The 18,376-nt window shown below is 35.2% G+C and overlaps 1 protein-coding gene across 1 annotated transcript in view; it reads left to right on the top strand.

Annotated features, from left to right (window-relative positions):
• LOC110736730 (protein ILITYHIA-like) overlaps nucleotides 1–12,765 on the top strand; it is a 30,168-nt gene extending 17,403 nt beyond the window's left edge. Inside the window, exons 31-60 of the mRNA XM_021917026.1 lie at nucleotides 1,548–1,670; nucleotides 1,771–1,827; nucleotides 1,919–2,029; nucleotides 2,116–2,307; nucleotides 2,375–2,548; nucleotides 4,302–4,412; nucleotides 4,498–4,567; nucleotides 4,670–4,748; nucleotides 5,111–5,213; nucleotides 5,330–5,500; nucleotides 5,592–5,714; nucleotides 5,800–5,913; nucleotides 6,672–6,778; nucleotides 6,931–6,982; nucleotides 7,065–7,171; nucleotides 7,263–7,322; nucleotides 7,401–7,515; nucleotides 7,618–7,728; nucleotides 7,825–7,962; nucleotides 8,039–8,161; nucleotides 8,286–8,357; nucleotides 9,524–9,636; nucleotides 10,088–10,246; nucleotides 10,367–10,463; nucleotides 10,544–10,726; nucleotides 10,821–11,015; nucleotides 11,124–11,303; nucleotides 11,393–11,525; nucleotides 11,631–11,709; nucleotides 12,349–12,765. Of these exons, the coding sequence (XP_021772718.1) occupies nucleotides 1,548–1,670; nucleotides 1,771–1,827; nucleotides 1,919–2,029; nucleotides 2,116–2,307; nucleotides 2,375–2,548; nucleotides 4,302–4,412; nucleotides 4,498–4,567; nucleotides 4,670–4,748; nucleotides 5,111–5,213; nucleotides 5,330–5,500; nucleotides 5,592–5,714; nucleotides 5,800–5,913; nucleotides 6,672–6,778; nucleotides 6,931–6,982; nucleotides 7,065–7,171; nucleotides 7,263–7,322; nucleotides 7,401–7,515; nucleotides 7,618–7,728; nucleotides 7,825–7,962; nucleotides 8,039–8,161; nucleotides 8,286–8,357; nucleotides 9,524–9,636; nucleotides 10,088–10,246; nucleotides 10,367–10,463; nucleotides 10,544–10,726; nucleotides 10,821–11,015; nucleotides 11,124–11,303; nucleotides 11,393–11,525; nucleotides 11,631–11,709; nucleotides 12,349–12,391 (3,495 nt within the window). The 3' untranslated portion in view covers nucleotides 12,392–12,765. The remainder of the gene's footprint in view (nucleotides 1–1,547; nucleotides 1,671–1,770; nucleotides 1,828–1,918; nucleotides 2,030–2,115; nucleotides 2,308–2,374; nucleotides 2,549–4,301; nucleotides 4,413–4,497; nucleotides 4,568–4,669; nucleotides 4,749–5,110; nucleotides 5,214–5,329; nucleotides 5,501–5,591; nucleotides 5,715–5,799; nucleotides 5,914–6,671; nucleotides 6,779–6,930; nucleotides 6,983–7,064; nucleotides 7,172–7,262; nucleotides 7,323–7,400; nucleotides 7,516–7,617; nucleotides 7,729–7,824; nucleotides 7,963–8,038; nucleotides 8,162–8,285; nucleotides 8,358–9,523; nucleotides 9,637–10,087; nucleotides 10,247–10,366; nucleotides 10,464–10,543; nucleotides 10,727–10,820; nucleotides 11,016–11,123; nucleotides 11,304–11,392; nucleotides 11,526–11,630; nucleotides 11,710–12,348) is intronic.
• Nucleotides 12,766–18,376: the final 5,611 nt, after the last annotated feature.

Raw genomic sequence — 18,376 nt, 5'->3', positions numbered from 1 at the left:
TATTCACACACTACACTTTGACTTGCTTTTGTGATTTATAGATACGATAAAATGTAATCATGTGGGATCTTGTTTGAATCGTCTCGATATATATTTTTTTAATATCCACTTTTTATAATTTTACAATGTTACTAATTAGAGATATTAATCGTTTAAAACATGCGTTGACAAGTGTGATAATAGAAAGGTGTTAACAAAAAAAAACAGAGGAAGCATAAATTAAAGCGAATCTAGCAAAACCCCTAATGACTATGATAGTATGTTAAACGAATCTAACTATACATCAGATGACTGTCCGAGTATACCAAATCAGTGTGGCGCGCTCTCGTCTAGGGGTGGCGAAGGTGCAAGCCAGGTGTATGAATGGCCTGTGACACGGAGCGGCCCAAGTAAGATAGGCGTATGAGGGACACTCTTGTCTATTTGTGACAAAAGTAGTGAAAAGGGTCGATTGGGGCTTGTGATGGTTGAGCAAGTCGAGGCGCTCAGAAGGACAAGTAAGTTGTACCTGTTTAAAGGGTCTCTATGGCAGGTGCTTTAAGATCAAGTTAGGCACTAGTATAAAGGCCTAAAACAACACACTAGATTTAAAGCTAATGATTGGAGCCTGGATTTCATAAATTACTTGCTCCCTAATGAGCTTTATGTTTTATTTACAATATTTTCCCAGTAAACGTGGGTTAACTGTAATGGATAATCCTACCTACAACCTACCTACAGCCTAGAATACTTAAAGCAAAGTCCCAGAGGTATTACATAAGGTAAAAATAAGTAAAATGAAGGAACATATAGAAAGAAAAGAGGTGGATTCTAACACTATGACTATGTTTTTCCCCATGAAAAATTATTAACATTAGAGAATGTATTTTGTGTGAATAGTGCAAACTTAAAAGTGTTTCATCTTAAAATACTGATGAAGTATTTATTATCCACTTGTAAAAAAATAATACCTCCGTTTCTATTTGATTTCCTATTTAGATATTCCAATGCTTATGGAAGCTAATATTTTCTTAAGAGTAAAAATATATACTATAAACATAGTCATGTGGGATCTTGTTAGATTCGTCATGAATTTTAGTTTCTAAATATGTAATCTTTATATCTTTTGTAGTACGTAACTTGAGATATTTTAGTTGCAGTATTACATTAAAAACCGTGCAAATCGCAAATAGGGGAAAACGAAAAGAAAAGAGGTAATTTATAATTTGACATCATGAAAAACTATATGAAACCTTTTTTTAAAGGATCTTGATTGGAACTAATTCAACATCATTCTACTTGATAATTCGTGCTTGTGTGTATTAAATTTCTTTTCACCTTGTATTTTTACGCAATTACCATATTGTTAGTTGTGCTTTGATGGTCGTGCTAGTGCCATTTCATTTGTCGCATTGATTAAGCTTTTCTTCCATTCATTTATTTGTTCTTCATTTGATTGCTTTCCTGAGTAACATATTGAATAATTTGTTTATTTTTGGTGGTTATGTTTTTTTAGACATTCTGGTGTTTCTCTGATTCTTATGCTAGTTTTTTTTTGGTCTGGCTAGGGTCTTGAAGATAAGGCTTGGAGAACTAAACAAAGTAGTGTGCAGCTACTTGGTGCAATGGCATATTGTGCTCCACAACAATTGTCACAATGTTTGCCTAAGATTGTGCCTAAATTGACAGAGGTTAGTTTCATTGCAATTATGACATTTCTTTTGAAAATGTGGTTTAGTTATAGATATACAGCTTACTCCCCATGATATTAAAGTAATGGTGATGTGACAGGTGTTGACAGATACCCATCCAAAGGTCCAGTCAGCTGGCCAAACTGCACTTCAGCAGGTAAGATCTGAAAAACTCGACATTCTGCTTATCCAGTTAGTCAGTGCTAGACAATAGATATAATTAAATAACTTTTCCCCTTCCTTTTCAGGTTGGAAGTGTGATAAAAAATCCTGAAATTGCTTCCCTGGTTCCTACTCTGCTGACGGCACTTTCTGATCCCAATGATCATACAAGAATTGCTCTGGACATACTTCTCCAGGTAAGCCTATTCATTTTACTTTATAACTCTTGTGACTTACGATTGTACACACATTCTTTTCTCTGATATTCAGTGTTTGATTGCAGACTACCTTTGTCAACACTGTTGACGCTCCTTCACTTGCTCTTCTGGTACCAATTGTTCATAGAGGGTTGAGGGAAAGGAGTGCTGAAACTAAGAAGAAAGCTGCCCAAATTGTTGGTAATATGTGCTCATTAGTTACAGAGCCTAGAGACATGATACCTTATATTGGCTTGCTCCTTCCTGAAGTGAAAAAGGTATATATGCTTAGATATATCCCCTGAATACTTAGTCTTGGTTTGTAATATCTGTGCCCCTATGCAGGTTCTTGTTGATCCAATACCTGAAGTTCGGTCTGTGGCTGCTAGGGCACTTGGCTCCCTTATAAAAGGACTGGGAGAGGAACACTTCCCTGACCTTGTTCCATGGCTTCTGGAAACGCTTAAATCTGATGGAAGTAATGTTGAACGTTCTGGTGCTGCACAGGGATTGAGTGAGGTGGGTTTACTAGGGAAAAATAGGTCTCCTTTTTGCTTTTCAATTTATTTTCTTTTGAATGTTAATTTTTTCTTATGATAGTGTTCTTGGTTGATATTCAACATTGTGATTTGTTGCATCTTGCATACAAGAATTTACTGTAGGATATTTGAGCCTACGTTCTCCTCCTTTGTCCCTAACAATGCCCCACCCCTACACACACACACACACACCATATGTGGCTTTTCCCACCCCTTTAGTTTTTGTGTAGCTTTATCCACCTTCTCTATTTTATTGTTTCTTGTGTAGCCTACAGTTCCTGCAATATTTTCTTATCCCTGTCGTTGTTTTCCTTCAAGCTTTGGCAAGGATTTACTTTCTTACCAACTTAGGAATCTTTTTATCATTTTAAAAAGGGGCAATTATGGTAGACTTGGGAGTTTAATGGAAAGTGAGTAAGAACAGGGAACAAAAGTTAGGATGAGTATTTACTTCCATACTCATGTTTGAATGTGTATGAGACTCCAATCTTTACCTGATTCCTCAACTTGGGAGTGCTAGTAGCAGTTACTATTGGAGTATGTACACTTTTATCTACCTTTTCTTACTAAGCTCCCTACAGCAGAATTTTTGGTTTGTGTAGCTGATATCTTTAGGGGACGAAATAAAAATATTTATGAGTCAAAGGAATTGGTTACTATATTAAAAGGATTACCCAAGCAGTTAGGATTTGAGGATATTAATTTTAAACTTGTGGTTACTTATCTGCTAGTCTCTTTCTTGATCCTTGTCTATCACTAATCCTTGAACCCTTGATTTGGGGCTTCTTATATTATCACCAAAGCTATTAAACTGCCCTTAACAGGGCGAGTCTGGTCTGTTTATATCCAATCATACTTCTTTTACAGTTCTCCTCTAATTCACATGGGAGACTGAAACCATTAAGTTTGCAGGCCATAGGTTGTTCTCTTCGAGCTTCAAAGCCTTATATATGCTTATCATTTTTGTTATAAAGTTATTTTATCAATCTGATATATTTAAGTATTATTATCTTATAATATACCAATAACAATCTAGCAAATTGTTTCTTTGAGTAAATATATATCGCCAGGTGTATTGGAGTTTCTGCCATAAGCTTAGTTCGTTAATGTAGGGCTGTGATCTGTCATGAGTGTGTACAATACTAATGTTCCTTATACTGTTGCTAAATATAGTTTTATGTATCACTTCTTCCGTTTTTTTAAGTTGACACCATTTGACTTTTACACTATTCACAAACTACACTTTGACTAGCTTTTGTGACTTATAGCTACGAACTAAAACATAGTCAAGTGGGTTCTTGTTTGAATTGTCTCAATACATATTTTCTTAATATCCACTTTTTATAAATTTACAAGGTCGAGAATTAGAGATATTAATCGTTAAAATAGTGCGTTGGCAACTGTGATATAAGAAAGATGTCAACTAAAAAAAACGGAGGTAGTTTTTGTGTTACATTATTCTAATATCTTACTATGCTCGTCTTACTGATGCTCCTTTTCTTAGATGAAGGATTCTTTAGCAGATTCTTCTAAAACTCATTTTGTAGACTGTGTTACCTTACCATCATTCGAGCATGAAAAGTTTGTCTTGTATTGGTATCGACTTTTAATATTTTAGATATGATGTCTTGTTCAGAATGGTTGCTAGTGCATTTTATATTTATTGAAAGGAAATATTTTTGCTCTGTAATATCATATTTAGTGATTATCCTCTTTTTTGTCTCTCTTATTAGGTCTTGTCTGCTCTTGGTATTGAGTACTTTGAGCACATTCTTCCAGACATAATAAGAAATAGCGCTCATCAAAAGGGTTATGTCCGGGAAGGTTATTTGACTGTCTTCAAGGTAATAACAACTTTTGAACTATGTGATATGTTTAGATTAGAAGATTGTCCTTTAAACGTGTGATCTAATTTGAATTTGTTTGTAGTTTTTGCCGAGGTCTCTTGGTGTACAATTTCAGAACTATTTGCAGCAGGTGTTGCCTGCTATACTTGATGGTTAGTAGACTTCTGAAAATTGATCTATGATTTTTTTTTTCTTACAGTCCTTACCGTCCTCCCCTTCCTTTTTAACTTCTATTAATCTCAATTGTTGTTTAGGTCTTGCTGATGAAAATGAATCAGTTCGTGATGCGGCTCTTAGTGCTGGACACGTTCTTGTTGAGCACTATGCAACAACGTGAGTGCTTTTTATTTTATTATTCCAACCCTTTTTTTACGCTTCCCTTTTTTCTGATACTAGTTCAAATATTTCATTCATTGTTATGCTTTTTACCTGAATACATTCTTTTGTTTACTAATTCTCCCCTCCATTATTAGCCCCGCACCCCCCCACCCCCCCAAATAAAAAAATGTTTGGGATTTCATGTTAACCATGTACAAGTGATATTTAAATCCAAAGGACCGTTATTTTCTGAAACCAAAAACTCTGGATTTTCTGGGCTTAGTCTTTTTTGAACATATTACTATATGAGCCTGAAATTATGAAATCGTTAGGCTAATATTTATCTCTTGTTCTATGCTTTGCTATAATTTTTTCAGGTCCTTGCGTCTGCTACTTCCTGCTGTTGAGGATGGAATTTTTAATGATAGTTGGCGTATTAGACAGAGCTCAGTCGAGCTTTTGGGAGACTTGTTGTTTAAGGTGTGTTTTTAGAGGATTGTTTCCCTTTTACTTAAATTGCTCTGTTTGAAATAGTTGAGATCATATCACTCTCTTGTTGTCTCCGTAACCAAAGAAAAGTTATATTTCCTCTGTAGGTAGCTGGTACTTCTGGGAAAGCATTGCTCGAGGGAGGTAGTGATGATGAAGGAGCTAGTACAGAAGCACAAGGACGTGCTATTATAGAGGTTCTTGGTAGAGAAAAACGTAATGAAGTGCTTGCAGCCTTATACATGGTTCGAACTGATGTCAGTGTATCAGTGCGTCAGGTACATATCCAGTTTAAGAATTTCAAAACTCTTAATTGTTCTCTATTTTGGTCAGACTTTAGATAATTTGTTTGTGTTCTTGTTTTTATAGGCTGCTTTGCATGTATGGAAGACCATAGTAGCAAATACCCCTAAGACGCTCAAGGAAATTATGCCTGTATTGATGGATACCTTGATATCCTCACTTGCATCACCATCTAATGAAAGGCGACAGGTTTGTTAATGTTTAATGCTGTTCTCAGTTAAAGAATTCAATTTGTGAACTATGTACATTACTTGCTCTTGTGTTTGTCTACTAGGTTGCAGGAAGGGCATTGGGTGAGCTTGTTAGGAAGCTTGGTGAAAGAGTGCTTCCTTTGATTATACCTATTCTATCTAGTGGACTAAAAGACCCTGATTCTGGCAGAAGACAAGTAAGAAATATCCCCAACTTTTGTGTCTACATTCAACCAACTTTGTCACTTGTTGGGATGTGCTTTTGTGTAATACCTGTCAATATACTATTAATGGGTACACACTTAATTGGTCATTGTAATTTGGGTTAAGCCGTCGTGATGTTTAAAAAAAATGGTCTTGTTATGTTAGCTAACTTTTATTGTTACAATATTTTGAGTGAAATCTGCATAAATAAATTATCTGCGTCCTTTTGTGTGGCATTGTCCATTCTAACAGAAATTGGTCTGTAGTTGCTGCTATTATATTAATCAAATTACTGGATAGACTCTGTGATCTTAGGACCCCCCCACCCCACCCCCCGAGTTGAGTTTGTGCTTTATGACACGTTGCCTGATGTAGTTATTTGTATTTGCATCCTTCCAATTATACCTACATATTGAATTACAAAAATCAATATACAATGAGTGTGGCGTTATGATTTTGTATAGCACATACAATTCAGGTTATTTACCTTATTCCCTCTGCAACTAGACTATGAACTTCTGATGCTGGAGATAAGTTTCCAGTTATTTGTGTTTTTAAGATTAAAAAATGTTTGTATTTGTGTTGCCAATTGCCATTGCTATTTTATTGGTCATCTATGTTTATCTATAATAATAATCCTTATGTGCTTGCTTTATCTTTTACTATCTGGAAGTTATATTAATGCCTGTGGTAATGGTGATTACAATGAAGTTAAATTGATAGCTTAACTTATATGGTATTTGGTGGGCAGGGTGTTTGCATTGGTTTGAGTGAGGTGATGGGGAGTGCTGGCAAGAGTCAGTTGTTGAGCTTTATGGATTCACTTATCCCTACAATTCGGACTGCACTTTGTGACAGGTTTGTAAATCATACATTGTTGTGGAGATTCACCTGAATTTGGTAAAAAAATTTCATTGTTAGCTCTACATGATTGTAGGCAAAGACTTGACTAGTTTAGAGCTGCAAATTAGTACCCTTTTATGACAACGATTTTTTCCTTGCATCAACAGTGAGCAGGAGGTCCGTGAGTCAGCAGGCGTGGCATTCAGTACTCTATACAAGGTTTTATTTGCATCTTTTATTGTCCTTTCATTAAGTCTGAAAGATTGAAGCTACTAATGCCGTACTATACTACTATCTACAGAGTGCTGGACTGCAAGCAATTGATGAGATTGTTCCTACTCTTCTGCATGCTTTAGAGGATGATGATACCTCTGACACTGCATTAGATGGTCTTAAGCAAATTTTAAGGTTAGTTTCCTTGTTCGTGAGACACATTGGTAATCAATTTTCTTTCGTAGAAAGTAGCTGATCCTTTCATCCTTGAATATGGTATTGTTAGTGTGAGGACTGCTGCAGTATTACCGCACATCTTGCCCAAGCTGGTTCAACTTCCCCTCAGGTATGTATAACTGTGTGATGTTATCCTGTATGCCCTCTCCAAAGATTTATTTCCTTATGTTTCTTACTCTTGTGTTAGTGAATTTAATGCACATGCTCTTGGAGCTTTGGCGGAGGTTGCTGGGTCTGGTCTGAATTTGCACCTTAATACTGTTCTTCCTGCCTTGCTTTCTGCAATGGGTGATGACAATGTGGTTTGTGGCATCTCAAACATTTATTTGCTTCTTCCTGCCATTACATGTTGATTTTCCTTTATGAGCTGTGCCAAATCCTCACAACTTAATTTCACTGTATAGAATGTCCAAGATTTAGCAAAGAAAGCTGCAGAGACTGTTGTATTGGTCATTGATGACGAAGGAATTGACTCTTTAATATCAGAGCTTATTAAAGGTTCTGGTGATAGCAAGGTATGTCCAGCAAAATCTAATCTCTTAGTTGCCAAGTCTGAGTTATAGTTCTCATGTGTTGAAACCATTGTAATTTCCAACTTATCTGGATTTTAGGCATCAATAAGGAGAAGTTCTTCGTACCTTATCGGCCATCTCTTCGAGAATAGCAAGCTCTATTTGGATGATGAAGCTCCCAGCATGATATCTACCTTGATCGTTTTGCTCAGTGATTCTGATCATGAGACTGTTGTGGTAGTATATGCAAATGCATTGCTATGTGCTTTGAATTCTCTATACCATGAATTGTTTCTCATATTTTATTTTGCAGACTGCCTGGGAAGCTTTGTCAAGGGTTGTGAATTCAATTCCTAAAGAAGTACTCCCAAGTCACATAAAGCTTGTTCGTGATGCTGTATCCACTGCGAGAGATAAGGAGCGAAGAAAGAAGAAGGCAAGTTCATCTTATTGTTCTTTTTTTTTTTCAGCTGTGATTTTCCGTTTCTAATTATTTCTGTACTGTATTCTAAGTGGATGCTGTTTGATTCATAAGGTTTAACGGTTCATTAAATCTGTAGGGAGGACCAGTACTAGTACCAGGATTTTGTCTTCCAAAAGCCCTGCAACCTGTGCTTCCCATCTTCCTGCAGGTATCTTCTTGACTTTTTGTAGATCTTCAAAAGGTGGACGGTCCTTTTATATTTGAACTTGTAGTGTGTGATGGCTTGCAGCTAGTTGGAATTTTCTTAAAATGGTAACCAATTCTGGTAAATCATTTTAATCACCTGTCATATTTTCGTGACTTTGTATTTCCTCGAATCATGCTTGGCTTTTCCTTGACTATGCTAGGGTAGATTACTTTCAGAATGAAATATTTGTCTTTTTGTTTTGGTGAATGTCTTTGTATATAGTTCATTCTCAAAGTAGTCTGGTTATGCTATTGTTACCTAGCCATTGGTTTAACTTTGAACTCTATTATAATAAGCGAGAATGGATTTTGGGTTAATCTGGTGTCGAAATTGAGTAGCCAGAAAAGTATCATTGGATGCCATATTATAGATTGATCAGGACAATATCATGTTTTCTTTTTCATATGTCAAGGACCTGTAAGATTTTGCATGTCCTATTAAATCAAACCACTTGTTCTACAGCTTACAGAGGCCATGTCTTATCTTTTGAGTTTCAGTCTTGTGTCTGTACTCACTGGCAGTATGTCAACTTTATGCATTATCTAGGAACCTGATCCGTGTGGATCAAAGGCAAATAACAGCTGTTTATGACTTGGACTATTTTCTTTCTGATTGTTTGCTCGGATGCTTTTTCATGCTAGTGTCTATAGGATCCAAGACCTTAACTTTTGACGTTCCTTTGTAGTTTGTACATTTTCTGATTTGATGCCTACACATGAAATCCTAATCTCCTTTTTTTCAATCTGAATTACTGCCTATGTGCCCTATTTAAATGATGAAATCTCTTAATAGTTGCATTGATGCCTTTTTTAATCCCAGTAATTCTGTCAAGAATTCCGTTATCCATGTTAGTCCATATTGATGTCTTATACTCTTGCTGGCACTTATATGGGTAAGACCTCATATTGATCATATAGATCAAAGGGACAGCATAAGCTACTCTTGATGGTGTTAAAATCTCGAGATATTTGTTTATTAGTGTACTGCTTTAGCCTATGATATCTTATAAGCAATTGTTGGTATTCATTTTAGGACAACCTCGTAATATTCATGGCTTATCCTCCCCACCCTTTTGTAAAAATACTACTTGACCAATGACCAGAACTTTTCCTTTCTTTTGTTAACAGGGTTTGATCAGTGGATCAGCAGAACTGAGGGAACAGGCAGCCTTGGGTCTTGGAGAGTTGATTGATGTAACTAGTGAGCCAGCACTGAAGGCATTTGTTATACCAATAACAGGGTATGTTATCCTGATGGCAATATATACATACATTTTCATGATTTTCTATACTTAATATGTTTGATGATTTTTCTTTGAAAGATAAGCCTTCAGATGTCTGTCTCCTTCTCATGGGTTGCTGTGCTAGTTCATTCGCACTTACTTAATCTGCCCTGGCTTAATGTTTCAGCATATCACTGTTTTTGTGAACTACACCTCTTGAATTGTACTAATCTCTTGTATCGAGCATCTGAAGGTTGAATTTGGCTTGCACATTATATTGTTTTAGTTTTGCATCTCCCCCCTCTCAAGTATGTTTGTTTGTGTTTGCGTGTGTGCGCCTGTGTGTATGATGCAGAGCTTAGACAGAATTTGATTGTAGCTCCTTTAAATCTAGCTCTAATATTTTATTTTGATGCATAGGTGTAACTAATACAAAATCAATCCTGACCAAATTTCATTCTTACTGCAGGCCTTTGATTCGTATCATAGGTGATAGGTTCCCATGGCAGGTGAAAAGTGCCATTTTGTCAACTTTGACCATCATAATTAAGAAGGGTGGCATGGCCCTAAAACCTTTTCTACCACAGTTGCAAACAACGTTCATCAAATGTTTACAGGACAACACCAGGTCAGCTGCTGATTTAAATAGCTTTGTCGCAGTGATTACGAGTGTTAATAGTCTTGTATGCTGGTGGCAGTTCTAAAAGTTGCTTTTGTGGGAGTTTACTTTAATAGCTGTTTCTTGCAGAACTGTTCGTTCAAGTGCTGCATTGGCATTGGGGAAACTCAGTGCCCTCAGCAGTAGGGTTGATCCTTTAGTTAGTGATCTTTTGTCTAGTTTACAGGTAATTCGTGTTTCTCTGTTGTTCTTATTTGTTCTTGCACTGGCTCGTATTGCTGTTTAATGTGTGGCGTTGATTATTAGGCTTCTGAAGGCGGTGTGAGAGAAGCTGTTCTTATTGCTCTCAGAGGTGTCGTAAAGCATGCAGGAAAAAGTTTAAGCATTGCTGTTAAAAGTCGTGCCTGTGACCTGTTAAAAGACTTCATTGATCTTGAAGACGACCTAGTTCGTGTATCTGCTGCTAGCATCCTTGGGATCACATCTGAGGTATGTATGAAAAGAAATTGCTTTAGGCCTATCTCCATGTATGTACCTAAGTCTCCCATGTTTCTTTCTTGTTCTAAAATATTGTTGACTACAGTACATTGAGGACAGTCAGCTAGCGGATCTACTCAAAGACCTGTTAGATTCAGCTTTGTCTTCCAGCTGGACTGCAAGACATGGTTCAATACTCACTATCTCATCCATGCTTCGACACTGCCCATCAAGAGTTTGTCTATCATCTTTGTCACCCTCTATAATACATATGCTGAAAGACAAGCTAAAAGATGAGAAGGTACCAACTGAAGACTCAACACAGAGTGCACATTGATATCAAGATGCTGAAATGAACATTTTCCTTTCTCAAATCCTGATTAGGTTTTCTTTTTCTTCCCTTATACAGTTCCCGGTACGTGAAAGTTCTACGAAAACACTTGGAAGACATCTAATTTATCAGATTCAAAGTGACCCTTTGAGTAGCTCTTTGCATGCTCAAACTGTGTCCTCAATAGTTTCTGCGCTGAAAGATGACTCCAGTGAAGTTAGACGAAGGGCATTATCTGCTCTGAAGGCTGCTGCAAAGGTATTAAACTTATTTTCTAGACATAAACTTTTGATGTATCGTATTAATTCCTTACTCTCATGTGACTCTGGAATTATATTGTTTGGCAGGCAAATCCTTCAGCCATTATGAGACATGTGTCGATCTTTGGTCCTGCGTTAGCTGAGTGTCTAAAGGATGGAAGTACACCTGTGAAGCTTGCTGCAGAACGATGTGCTGTGCATTCATTCCAATTGGCTAAAGGTAATTGCTCTTCTGAGGCTGTTAATGAGAGACAAATAATAGTAATATATTTCACATTAATTAATCACATTACATGCCTCTTGGATCTTGGCCCATTGTGTACAGGACCAGATAATGTTCAGGCAGCCCAAAAATACATCACTGGCTTGGATGCAAGACGACTTGCTAAATGTCCCGAACACAGGTATGCCCCTGTTTATAAAGTGTATTAAACACAGTAGCTGTGGCATCAGACTTCAAAACCGATTTTCTCTAATGCATTGGTTCATTTGGTTCATACTTTAAGATGTTCCTAGCAGTAAATTGTAGTTGATGATGGGGAAATGGTTTTTTTTTTTTTTTTTTTTTTTTTTTTTTTTGGTCGTCGTAACAATTGCTTTCATGTTGAGAATTATAATGTTGCAGTTGATTATCTTTCGTTTCCATTAGATTAGTCTTAGTCCTTCCATAGCCTAGTATTCAGATAAGAGGAAATTCCTTTCGTTAGTTTAGCTTTTAATTCTTCCACTGAAGTGAGTGGTGACCTCCCTTTTTGCATAATTGACATTGTTGCAATATGGATTAGCTAAGAGTGGAGTTGTAACATACTTAGCATTCAAAATCCATCAAACTGTTATTATCCTAGAGTGGATCTGCTAGATACCAGGTTATAGATACATTTGAAGCTCTATCGCAATTTATATAATCCTAGGGTTGTGAAAATGAAATTTGCATTCATGCATCCATCCATCATACTGTTATGCTCTTAGCTTAGAAAGTCGTGTGCGCAGATTGTGTCTATCTCCTTGTTGGCTCACTAATGGGACCGTTATTTGATGTGCAGTGATGGTGATGAAGATAGTGAAGATGACAATACAAGTGGCTGAAAATTTTACTTTTAGGTTAATACATTTGTCCGATTGCAGAAAGTTTTGGTTGAGGATGATTGAGCTGCTGTAACAGGATGCTCGATGTGAGTTGTTTTGCAGCATAGGCTGTATATCGTGATTCCTTTTGGCGGAGACTGATACCATTACCAACACCATATACACATCTAGAAAACATGTCTTTATAGGGGGGGGTTCCTTCCGTGATTGTAGATAGAATATGTAAGCATAATTTTGGTCCCTTAGATGCCCCCAATTATTGCTTTTTATTGTATTCCTTTTTGTCAAATAGAAATCAAAAGGTAGAAAAATGAGCTTTTTGGAAATAAAAACACGGTTATTGCAGGCTTGCAGCATCACTTGCCTCCACGAAACCCTCCATCTTTTTGCTTCTCGTTCATTTGCAGTAGAGTTTCTCACTTTCCCACTTTTATGTTGGTGCCCTTGGCAGCCAAATTCATGGTAACTGGAGTTGTACCTAGATAACAAGTTCCTTTATTTAACAATATTTACTGCATGCTTCAACGAATGACATAATTATACAGTATTTGTCGAGGAACTGTGGTTTCTCAAAACTGAACTGACACCAGCACCTGCACAGCCACATTTGTATCATACAGTATAAAGATGTTCAAGAAGTATACATTGCTTAAAAAAACGCGAATACATCAAGGGCACGAGGAATAATTCTGTGTGTCATCAGTACCATCTGAAGCAGGGGAAAAAAAAAAAAACAGCAATGCGTTAAGACACAACTCACACAAGGAAAAGCTCTTATTTCTACAGCCATAGGTTCGACAGGTTCGATTTCACCATTAATAACAAGAGTAGGTGAAATTATACTACTTCATTTTCAATCTTTGCATCAAAATCAAATTACAAAGTTTTCCAAAGGATAATCTATATAAGTTGTCTTAATATTTGTAAAAATGTAGTATACTTGTTTTTTCTGCTGTACTGTACAAATTAATGAAGATATAGCTGGTGATCGATCAGATTTTGTTGGTTGTGCGGCTGCGCTGTTGATCTTAATCGTGCCTTAAAAGGGAGACTAATTATAAAAGTACGGGTTATGCTATTTATTTTTGACAACTACGTCTTCTTTTTTTCTGTATTTGTCCCCACTTTATTACAGCTCCTAGCCACCTTATGCTGATTTTAACACCCAACTTAATTACTTATTAAAGACTTTGTGTATATGCTATGCTCTTTCTAATTGGAAGATGCAAGTACTATTGTACATGATGCAAGAAACCATTATTTTGGTGAAAAAAAAAAAAAAAAAAATAGTTTCATTAAGTTGGTAGTGTATTGCATGTTTCTAATTAGTATTAGGGGAATTCGTTTGTAATGAGAGATCTGAGCTCAATCTTATTTTTACAAGTTTGACTTACAATATTGTACTTTTTTAATATCAATAGTTTTTTTTTATTAAGAAAACATTACTTAATTCAATTTCGAACTTTTGAATATTTTAATTAAAATTTACTGCATACATATGATTAGTCCAAAAATTCATAATACCTTTTCTAATATTAAGTCCTTAAATCAACTATACTTGTTTACATAGAAAAATTGGCCGCAACAACAACTATTACAAAGGTGCATGTAGCAGCACAATCTTTCAAGGGTGCGGTCTATATCACAAAGTATGTACTTGGGTGCACATAACAACATGAATGACACCAATGAACTAAGATTTCATGGGAAAAGTGGAATCTTCATTATTTTATTATTGTTTAAATATTTTTTAAACTTACATGATTTCCCATTACGCATGACTAAGTTAGCTTTTACTTCTATTAAATATTTTCATTTAAACACTTCTTAACCTCCACCATTAAAGCGAATTCCTTCAAAAACTTCAAAAAGTTTCACTATTATTTTCTTTTGTTCGCTTCATCAATTACCTTTTTTTTTCAATATATCGATCTCATGTGATTGATTTAGTTACCTCTCCCTCTCCATTAGTCAAATACTAAGTTGATAAATAAAAGAAAATCATCCGAACCATTTCGTTCCTCTAAATTTTAGGATAAAAAGTCTATTTCTAATATCATGCAAGCCCACAATTAGGATAGGCCAAATTAATTTATTTTTTTTTTGTTTTCAATGTACAACAATTTGATGGTGGAGGTTGAGAGAGATAGTAACTTAAAAGGAGAAAATTAAATAGAGGAATAGGAAACTAAGACAATCACGTGAGATGTTAAAAAAAGTAACCGAAGAAGCAAACGAAGGAAAATTATGGCGAAAACTTTTTGAAATAATCCCTTTAATGATGGAGGTTGAAAAGTGATGTTTAAAGGAAAACAATCAATAATGGAAGAGAAGACTACATAGTCAAGTGAGATGGAAAATCAAGTAGGATGGAATCAAATAAAAATATATTAAATTATGTATAAAAAGCATTAAAAATATTAAACGAAAATTCCACTTTTCGATGAAATCTGAGTTTAGTTGGTGACATTTATGCTGTTATTTGCACCCAAGTGCATAGTTTGTGATGTGAAGTGTACCATCAAAAGGGTGTACTGCTACACGCACCTTTGTCATAGTTGGTGTTGTTGCGGTCAATTTTTCCAATTTGTTAGAGATACTAATAATAATTTCTTGCTTGCTCCATAAAGCCTTGCTATTTGTAAGAAGACGTAAACTTTTCAAACTTCAAACTAATTAGCATGCAATTTGTTAGAGATGCTTATAATTCTTGCTTGCTCCATAAACTCTTGCTATTTTTAATTTCCACAAGATGTACGTAATACATTCAAAACAAATTTCACAAATGGAATTTGTGTTGCGGCCTTAACAAGAGTTTGCGTAAGCAAAACCATAAAAAGTCAGGTAAAATAACAACAAGATGTTGGGGTCATAAGAAAGATGCCAAAGAGGAAAGGAAATTGGTACTCTAAATTTGTCTTTTTTAAACGAAAAAAGGCGCAACAGTCCAACAATATATGGGATACTTTCTTTGGTGGAACTTGCTTAAAATTTTGGAAAGATAGTTCTATTTGACCATGTACCTTTGACCTTCAATATATATACAAAAATATAAAAATATTACCTTTTTTTTTTTTTTTTTTTTAAAGAATACTGAAAATTACTAAGGAAGTACTTGTCAATATAGTAATGTGGTTGTATACTTGTATGTATGTGGTCCTAGTCTCCTAGATCATAACCCGAGGCAATAATATAATCTCATTAGTCATAACCTATAAAAGAAATCAATTTATTTTGTGTTTAGTTTAAATTATGTTGGAGAAATATCAAACTATCTAAATAACATAACAAGCCGTCATACCTCAATATATATGAATAATTCTCCCTTGAATTATTAATGAAAAAATAAAAAATCTTCACTTTGTAATAAGTTGGCTTTTAATTTACTTGATCTCATTAAAATCGATAAGAGTTTTTTATATAGACTTATTTTAATAATTTTGAAAAAATTGCATATTAACAACTCAGAAACTAGATTTTGTATGAATGCAAATAATTAATCCGTATATATATTGAAAATTTGAGATTCTATTTTAAGTATAACATATAACCTACATAGTACTTGTATTGTGAATTTGTGATACAAGTAACACTCAACTGAAACAGAATTTCTTTTATTTACCGCACCTATTTGCAGGAAGCAGTTAACTTGCTAAACGAGTGAAAGTTACCATTTTTTGGCAAAATATCAACTAAGTTTAGTTGAACAATTTGAGCTGCAAAAACTACCATATGAAATTGCATGTAGTATTGTTTATGTATTGTTTATGTATTCTTTAGTATCCCTTACAGTATACTGTACTACACATTTAGACTCACCAAGTGCCGTGTACGTCAACATATAATATACTAATTTACGATATTTTTAATATATCCTTTATTTTTCACTTAATCTTAAGAAATAAAACTTTGTTTAAATTGCCTATTTGCCACGTGGCAGTAAGTTAGTTAGAGAACACACTCATTGCTTTTTACTTTATTAGTTTCTACTACTGTATGTCCTAAAATTAGAAGAAAAAACGGTTAATTATAGGGGATGGAAATATGTAAAGCAAAGATAATCCCTAAAAGGAATAAAAAAAATTTTAAAATAATAATAATAATATTAATAAAAAGAAAATAAAAATAAAGGAGAGAAAAAGGGATGTTGATGATGATAGTTTGGTAAGAACGTTCTTTTCCATTACATGTACCTTGTATACATTATTTAAAATGGAGCAAAATCTTTACTATTCTTTGACTTTTAAATTAATGAAAATAACTCATAATGATTCATGAATTGTATCGTTGTATGCTTGTATCAACTTTTTAATAATTGAAAAAAGTAGACCTTATTTGCAATAAAATTTTAGGTCAATGGAAAACGATATAAACAAAGAAATTTATGTTTTATGATTCCAAACTTTACATACACTATATATGATTTTAAATTTTATTATATATATATTTTTTACTAATCAATCCAAAAAAAAATCGGTTATAGCTTGAAATTAACATTAAAATCTCCACAATAGAGTAGAAGGCAAATTGTTATTGACATATGTCTCAGTTATGATTATTTTGCACTTAAATTACTCCTTTCAAGTTATAATAAACCATAGACAAATTTGTGTGAAAATAGTGTGATATACGACTATTTTATCATACGGTTTAAGTGATACAAAAGTCAAACATAAAAGCAATATAGACTTAGACCTTACGACAAAATACAAGTTTGAACTTGTAACAAAAAACACTCAAAAAGTTGAGGAAGAAATGTTTAAAATCAACTAATTTAATTAATACACATATTCTTTAGACCATGTTAACATGAGATTGACTCATTATCTTATTACATACTCCCTATGACCCTATCAATAACTTCATATTTCATGCTTCATAATACACATTAACCTTAATTCAACATATAAAAATCACAATAAAAAAGGAAATATAAACTTAAAAGGAAAAATTCACGGGAATAATCCCACCTTTAGGTCATTCGTTTTTAATAATCCCACCTTTTAGTTATTTTTTAATAATCCGACCTTTACCCCCCATTCTTTTTTATTGGTCCCGAGTGACCAGTAACCGGTTGAAGAGGTAAATTTTTTTTTTAAAGTTTATTTTACACGTGTCACAATTTGATTTGTCCAAAATACAAAAAAATTAACAAAAAAAAAGAAGTAAAATCAAATAAAAAAAACCACCACCACCATTTCAGCCACCACCATCCCCACACACCACCCAAACTCAAACCCCGGAACCACCACCCCATCCAGCCCTGAAACCACCGCCACTAAGAAACCACCGCACCGACTAAGAAACCACCACCCCAGCCAGCCCAACCCCAAAACCCCTTCGAAAAATCACAACCCACCAAACCAACCCCTTCGAAAAATCGCAACCCAGGCCACCAAACCAACCCCTTCGAAAAATTGCAACCTACCAAACCAACCCCTTCGAAAAATCGCAACCCACCAAACCGACTAGGAAACAGCGTGAATCGAGATCGGGGGAGGACGGAACGATCGGAATGGGGGATAGGGAATGCCGATGCAGCTGGAAAAGGGATGGGGGACGAGGAAGGAGCTGGGATCGGGATGGGAATGTGGTTTACGAGGGGAGGGGGCTGGGATCGGTACCGGAAAGGGGTTTTCAGGGGAGGGGTCGATTGCGACGCCGGCGCCGGAGTTGTCGTAGGGGGCTGGGTGGTCGGAGTTGCGGGGCTGGGGAATAATTGGGCTTAGGGGAAATTTTTTTTTTTTATGAAACAAATGTTTTCTTAATTAATTAAGTATAATTTTTTAATTTTTTTTAATATATTTTAGGCCAATTAGATTGCGACACGTGTCATGTAACTTGCTATAGCAAGTCAAATGACCGGTTGGGACCAATAAAAAATAATGGGGGCTAAAGGTCGGATTATTAAAAAATGGGTTTTGCTATACATAGCCCTAAGGGCTATGCATAAGAATCAACAATTTCATATCATTAACTCTATTT

This window comes from Chenopodium quinoa, unplaced genomic scaffold (genome assembly GCF_001683475.1).
Source record: "Chenopodium quinoa cultivar QQ74 unplaced genomic scaffold, ASM168347v1, whole genome shotgun sequence".
In the NCBI taxonomy this organism is placed as follows: domain Eukaryota; kingdom Viridiplantae; phylum Streptophyta; class Magnoliopsida; order Caryophyllales; family Amaranthaceae; genus Chenopodium; species Chenopodium quinoa.
This window is presented reverse-complemented; position numbering and strand designations above follow the sequence as displayed.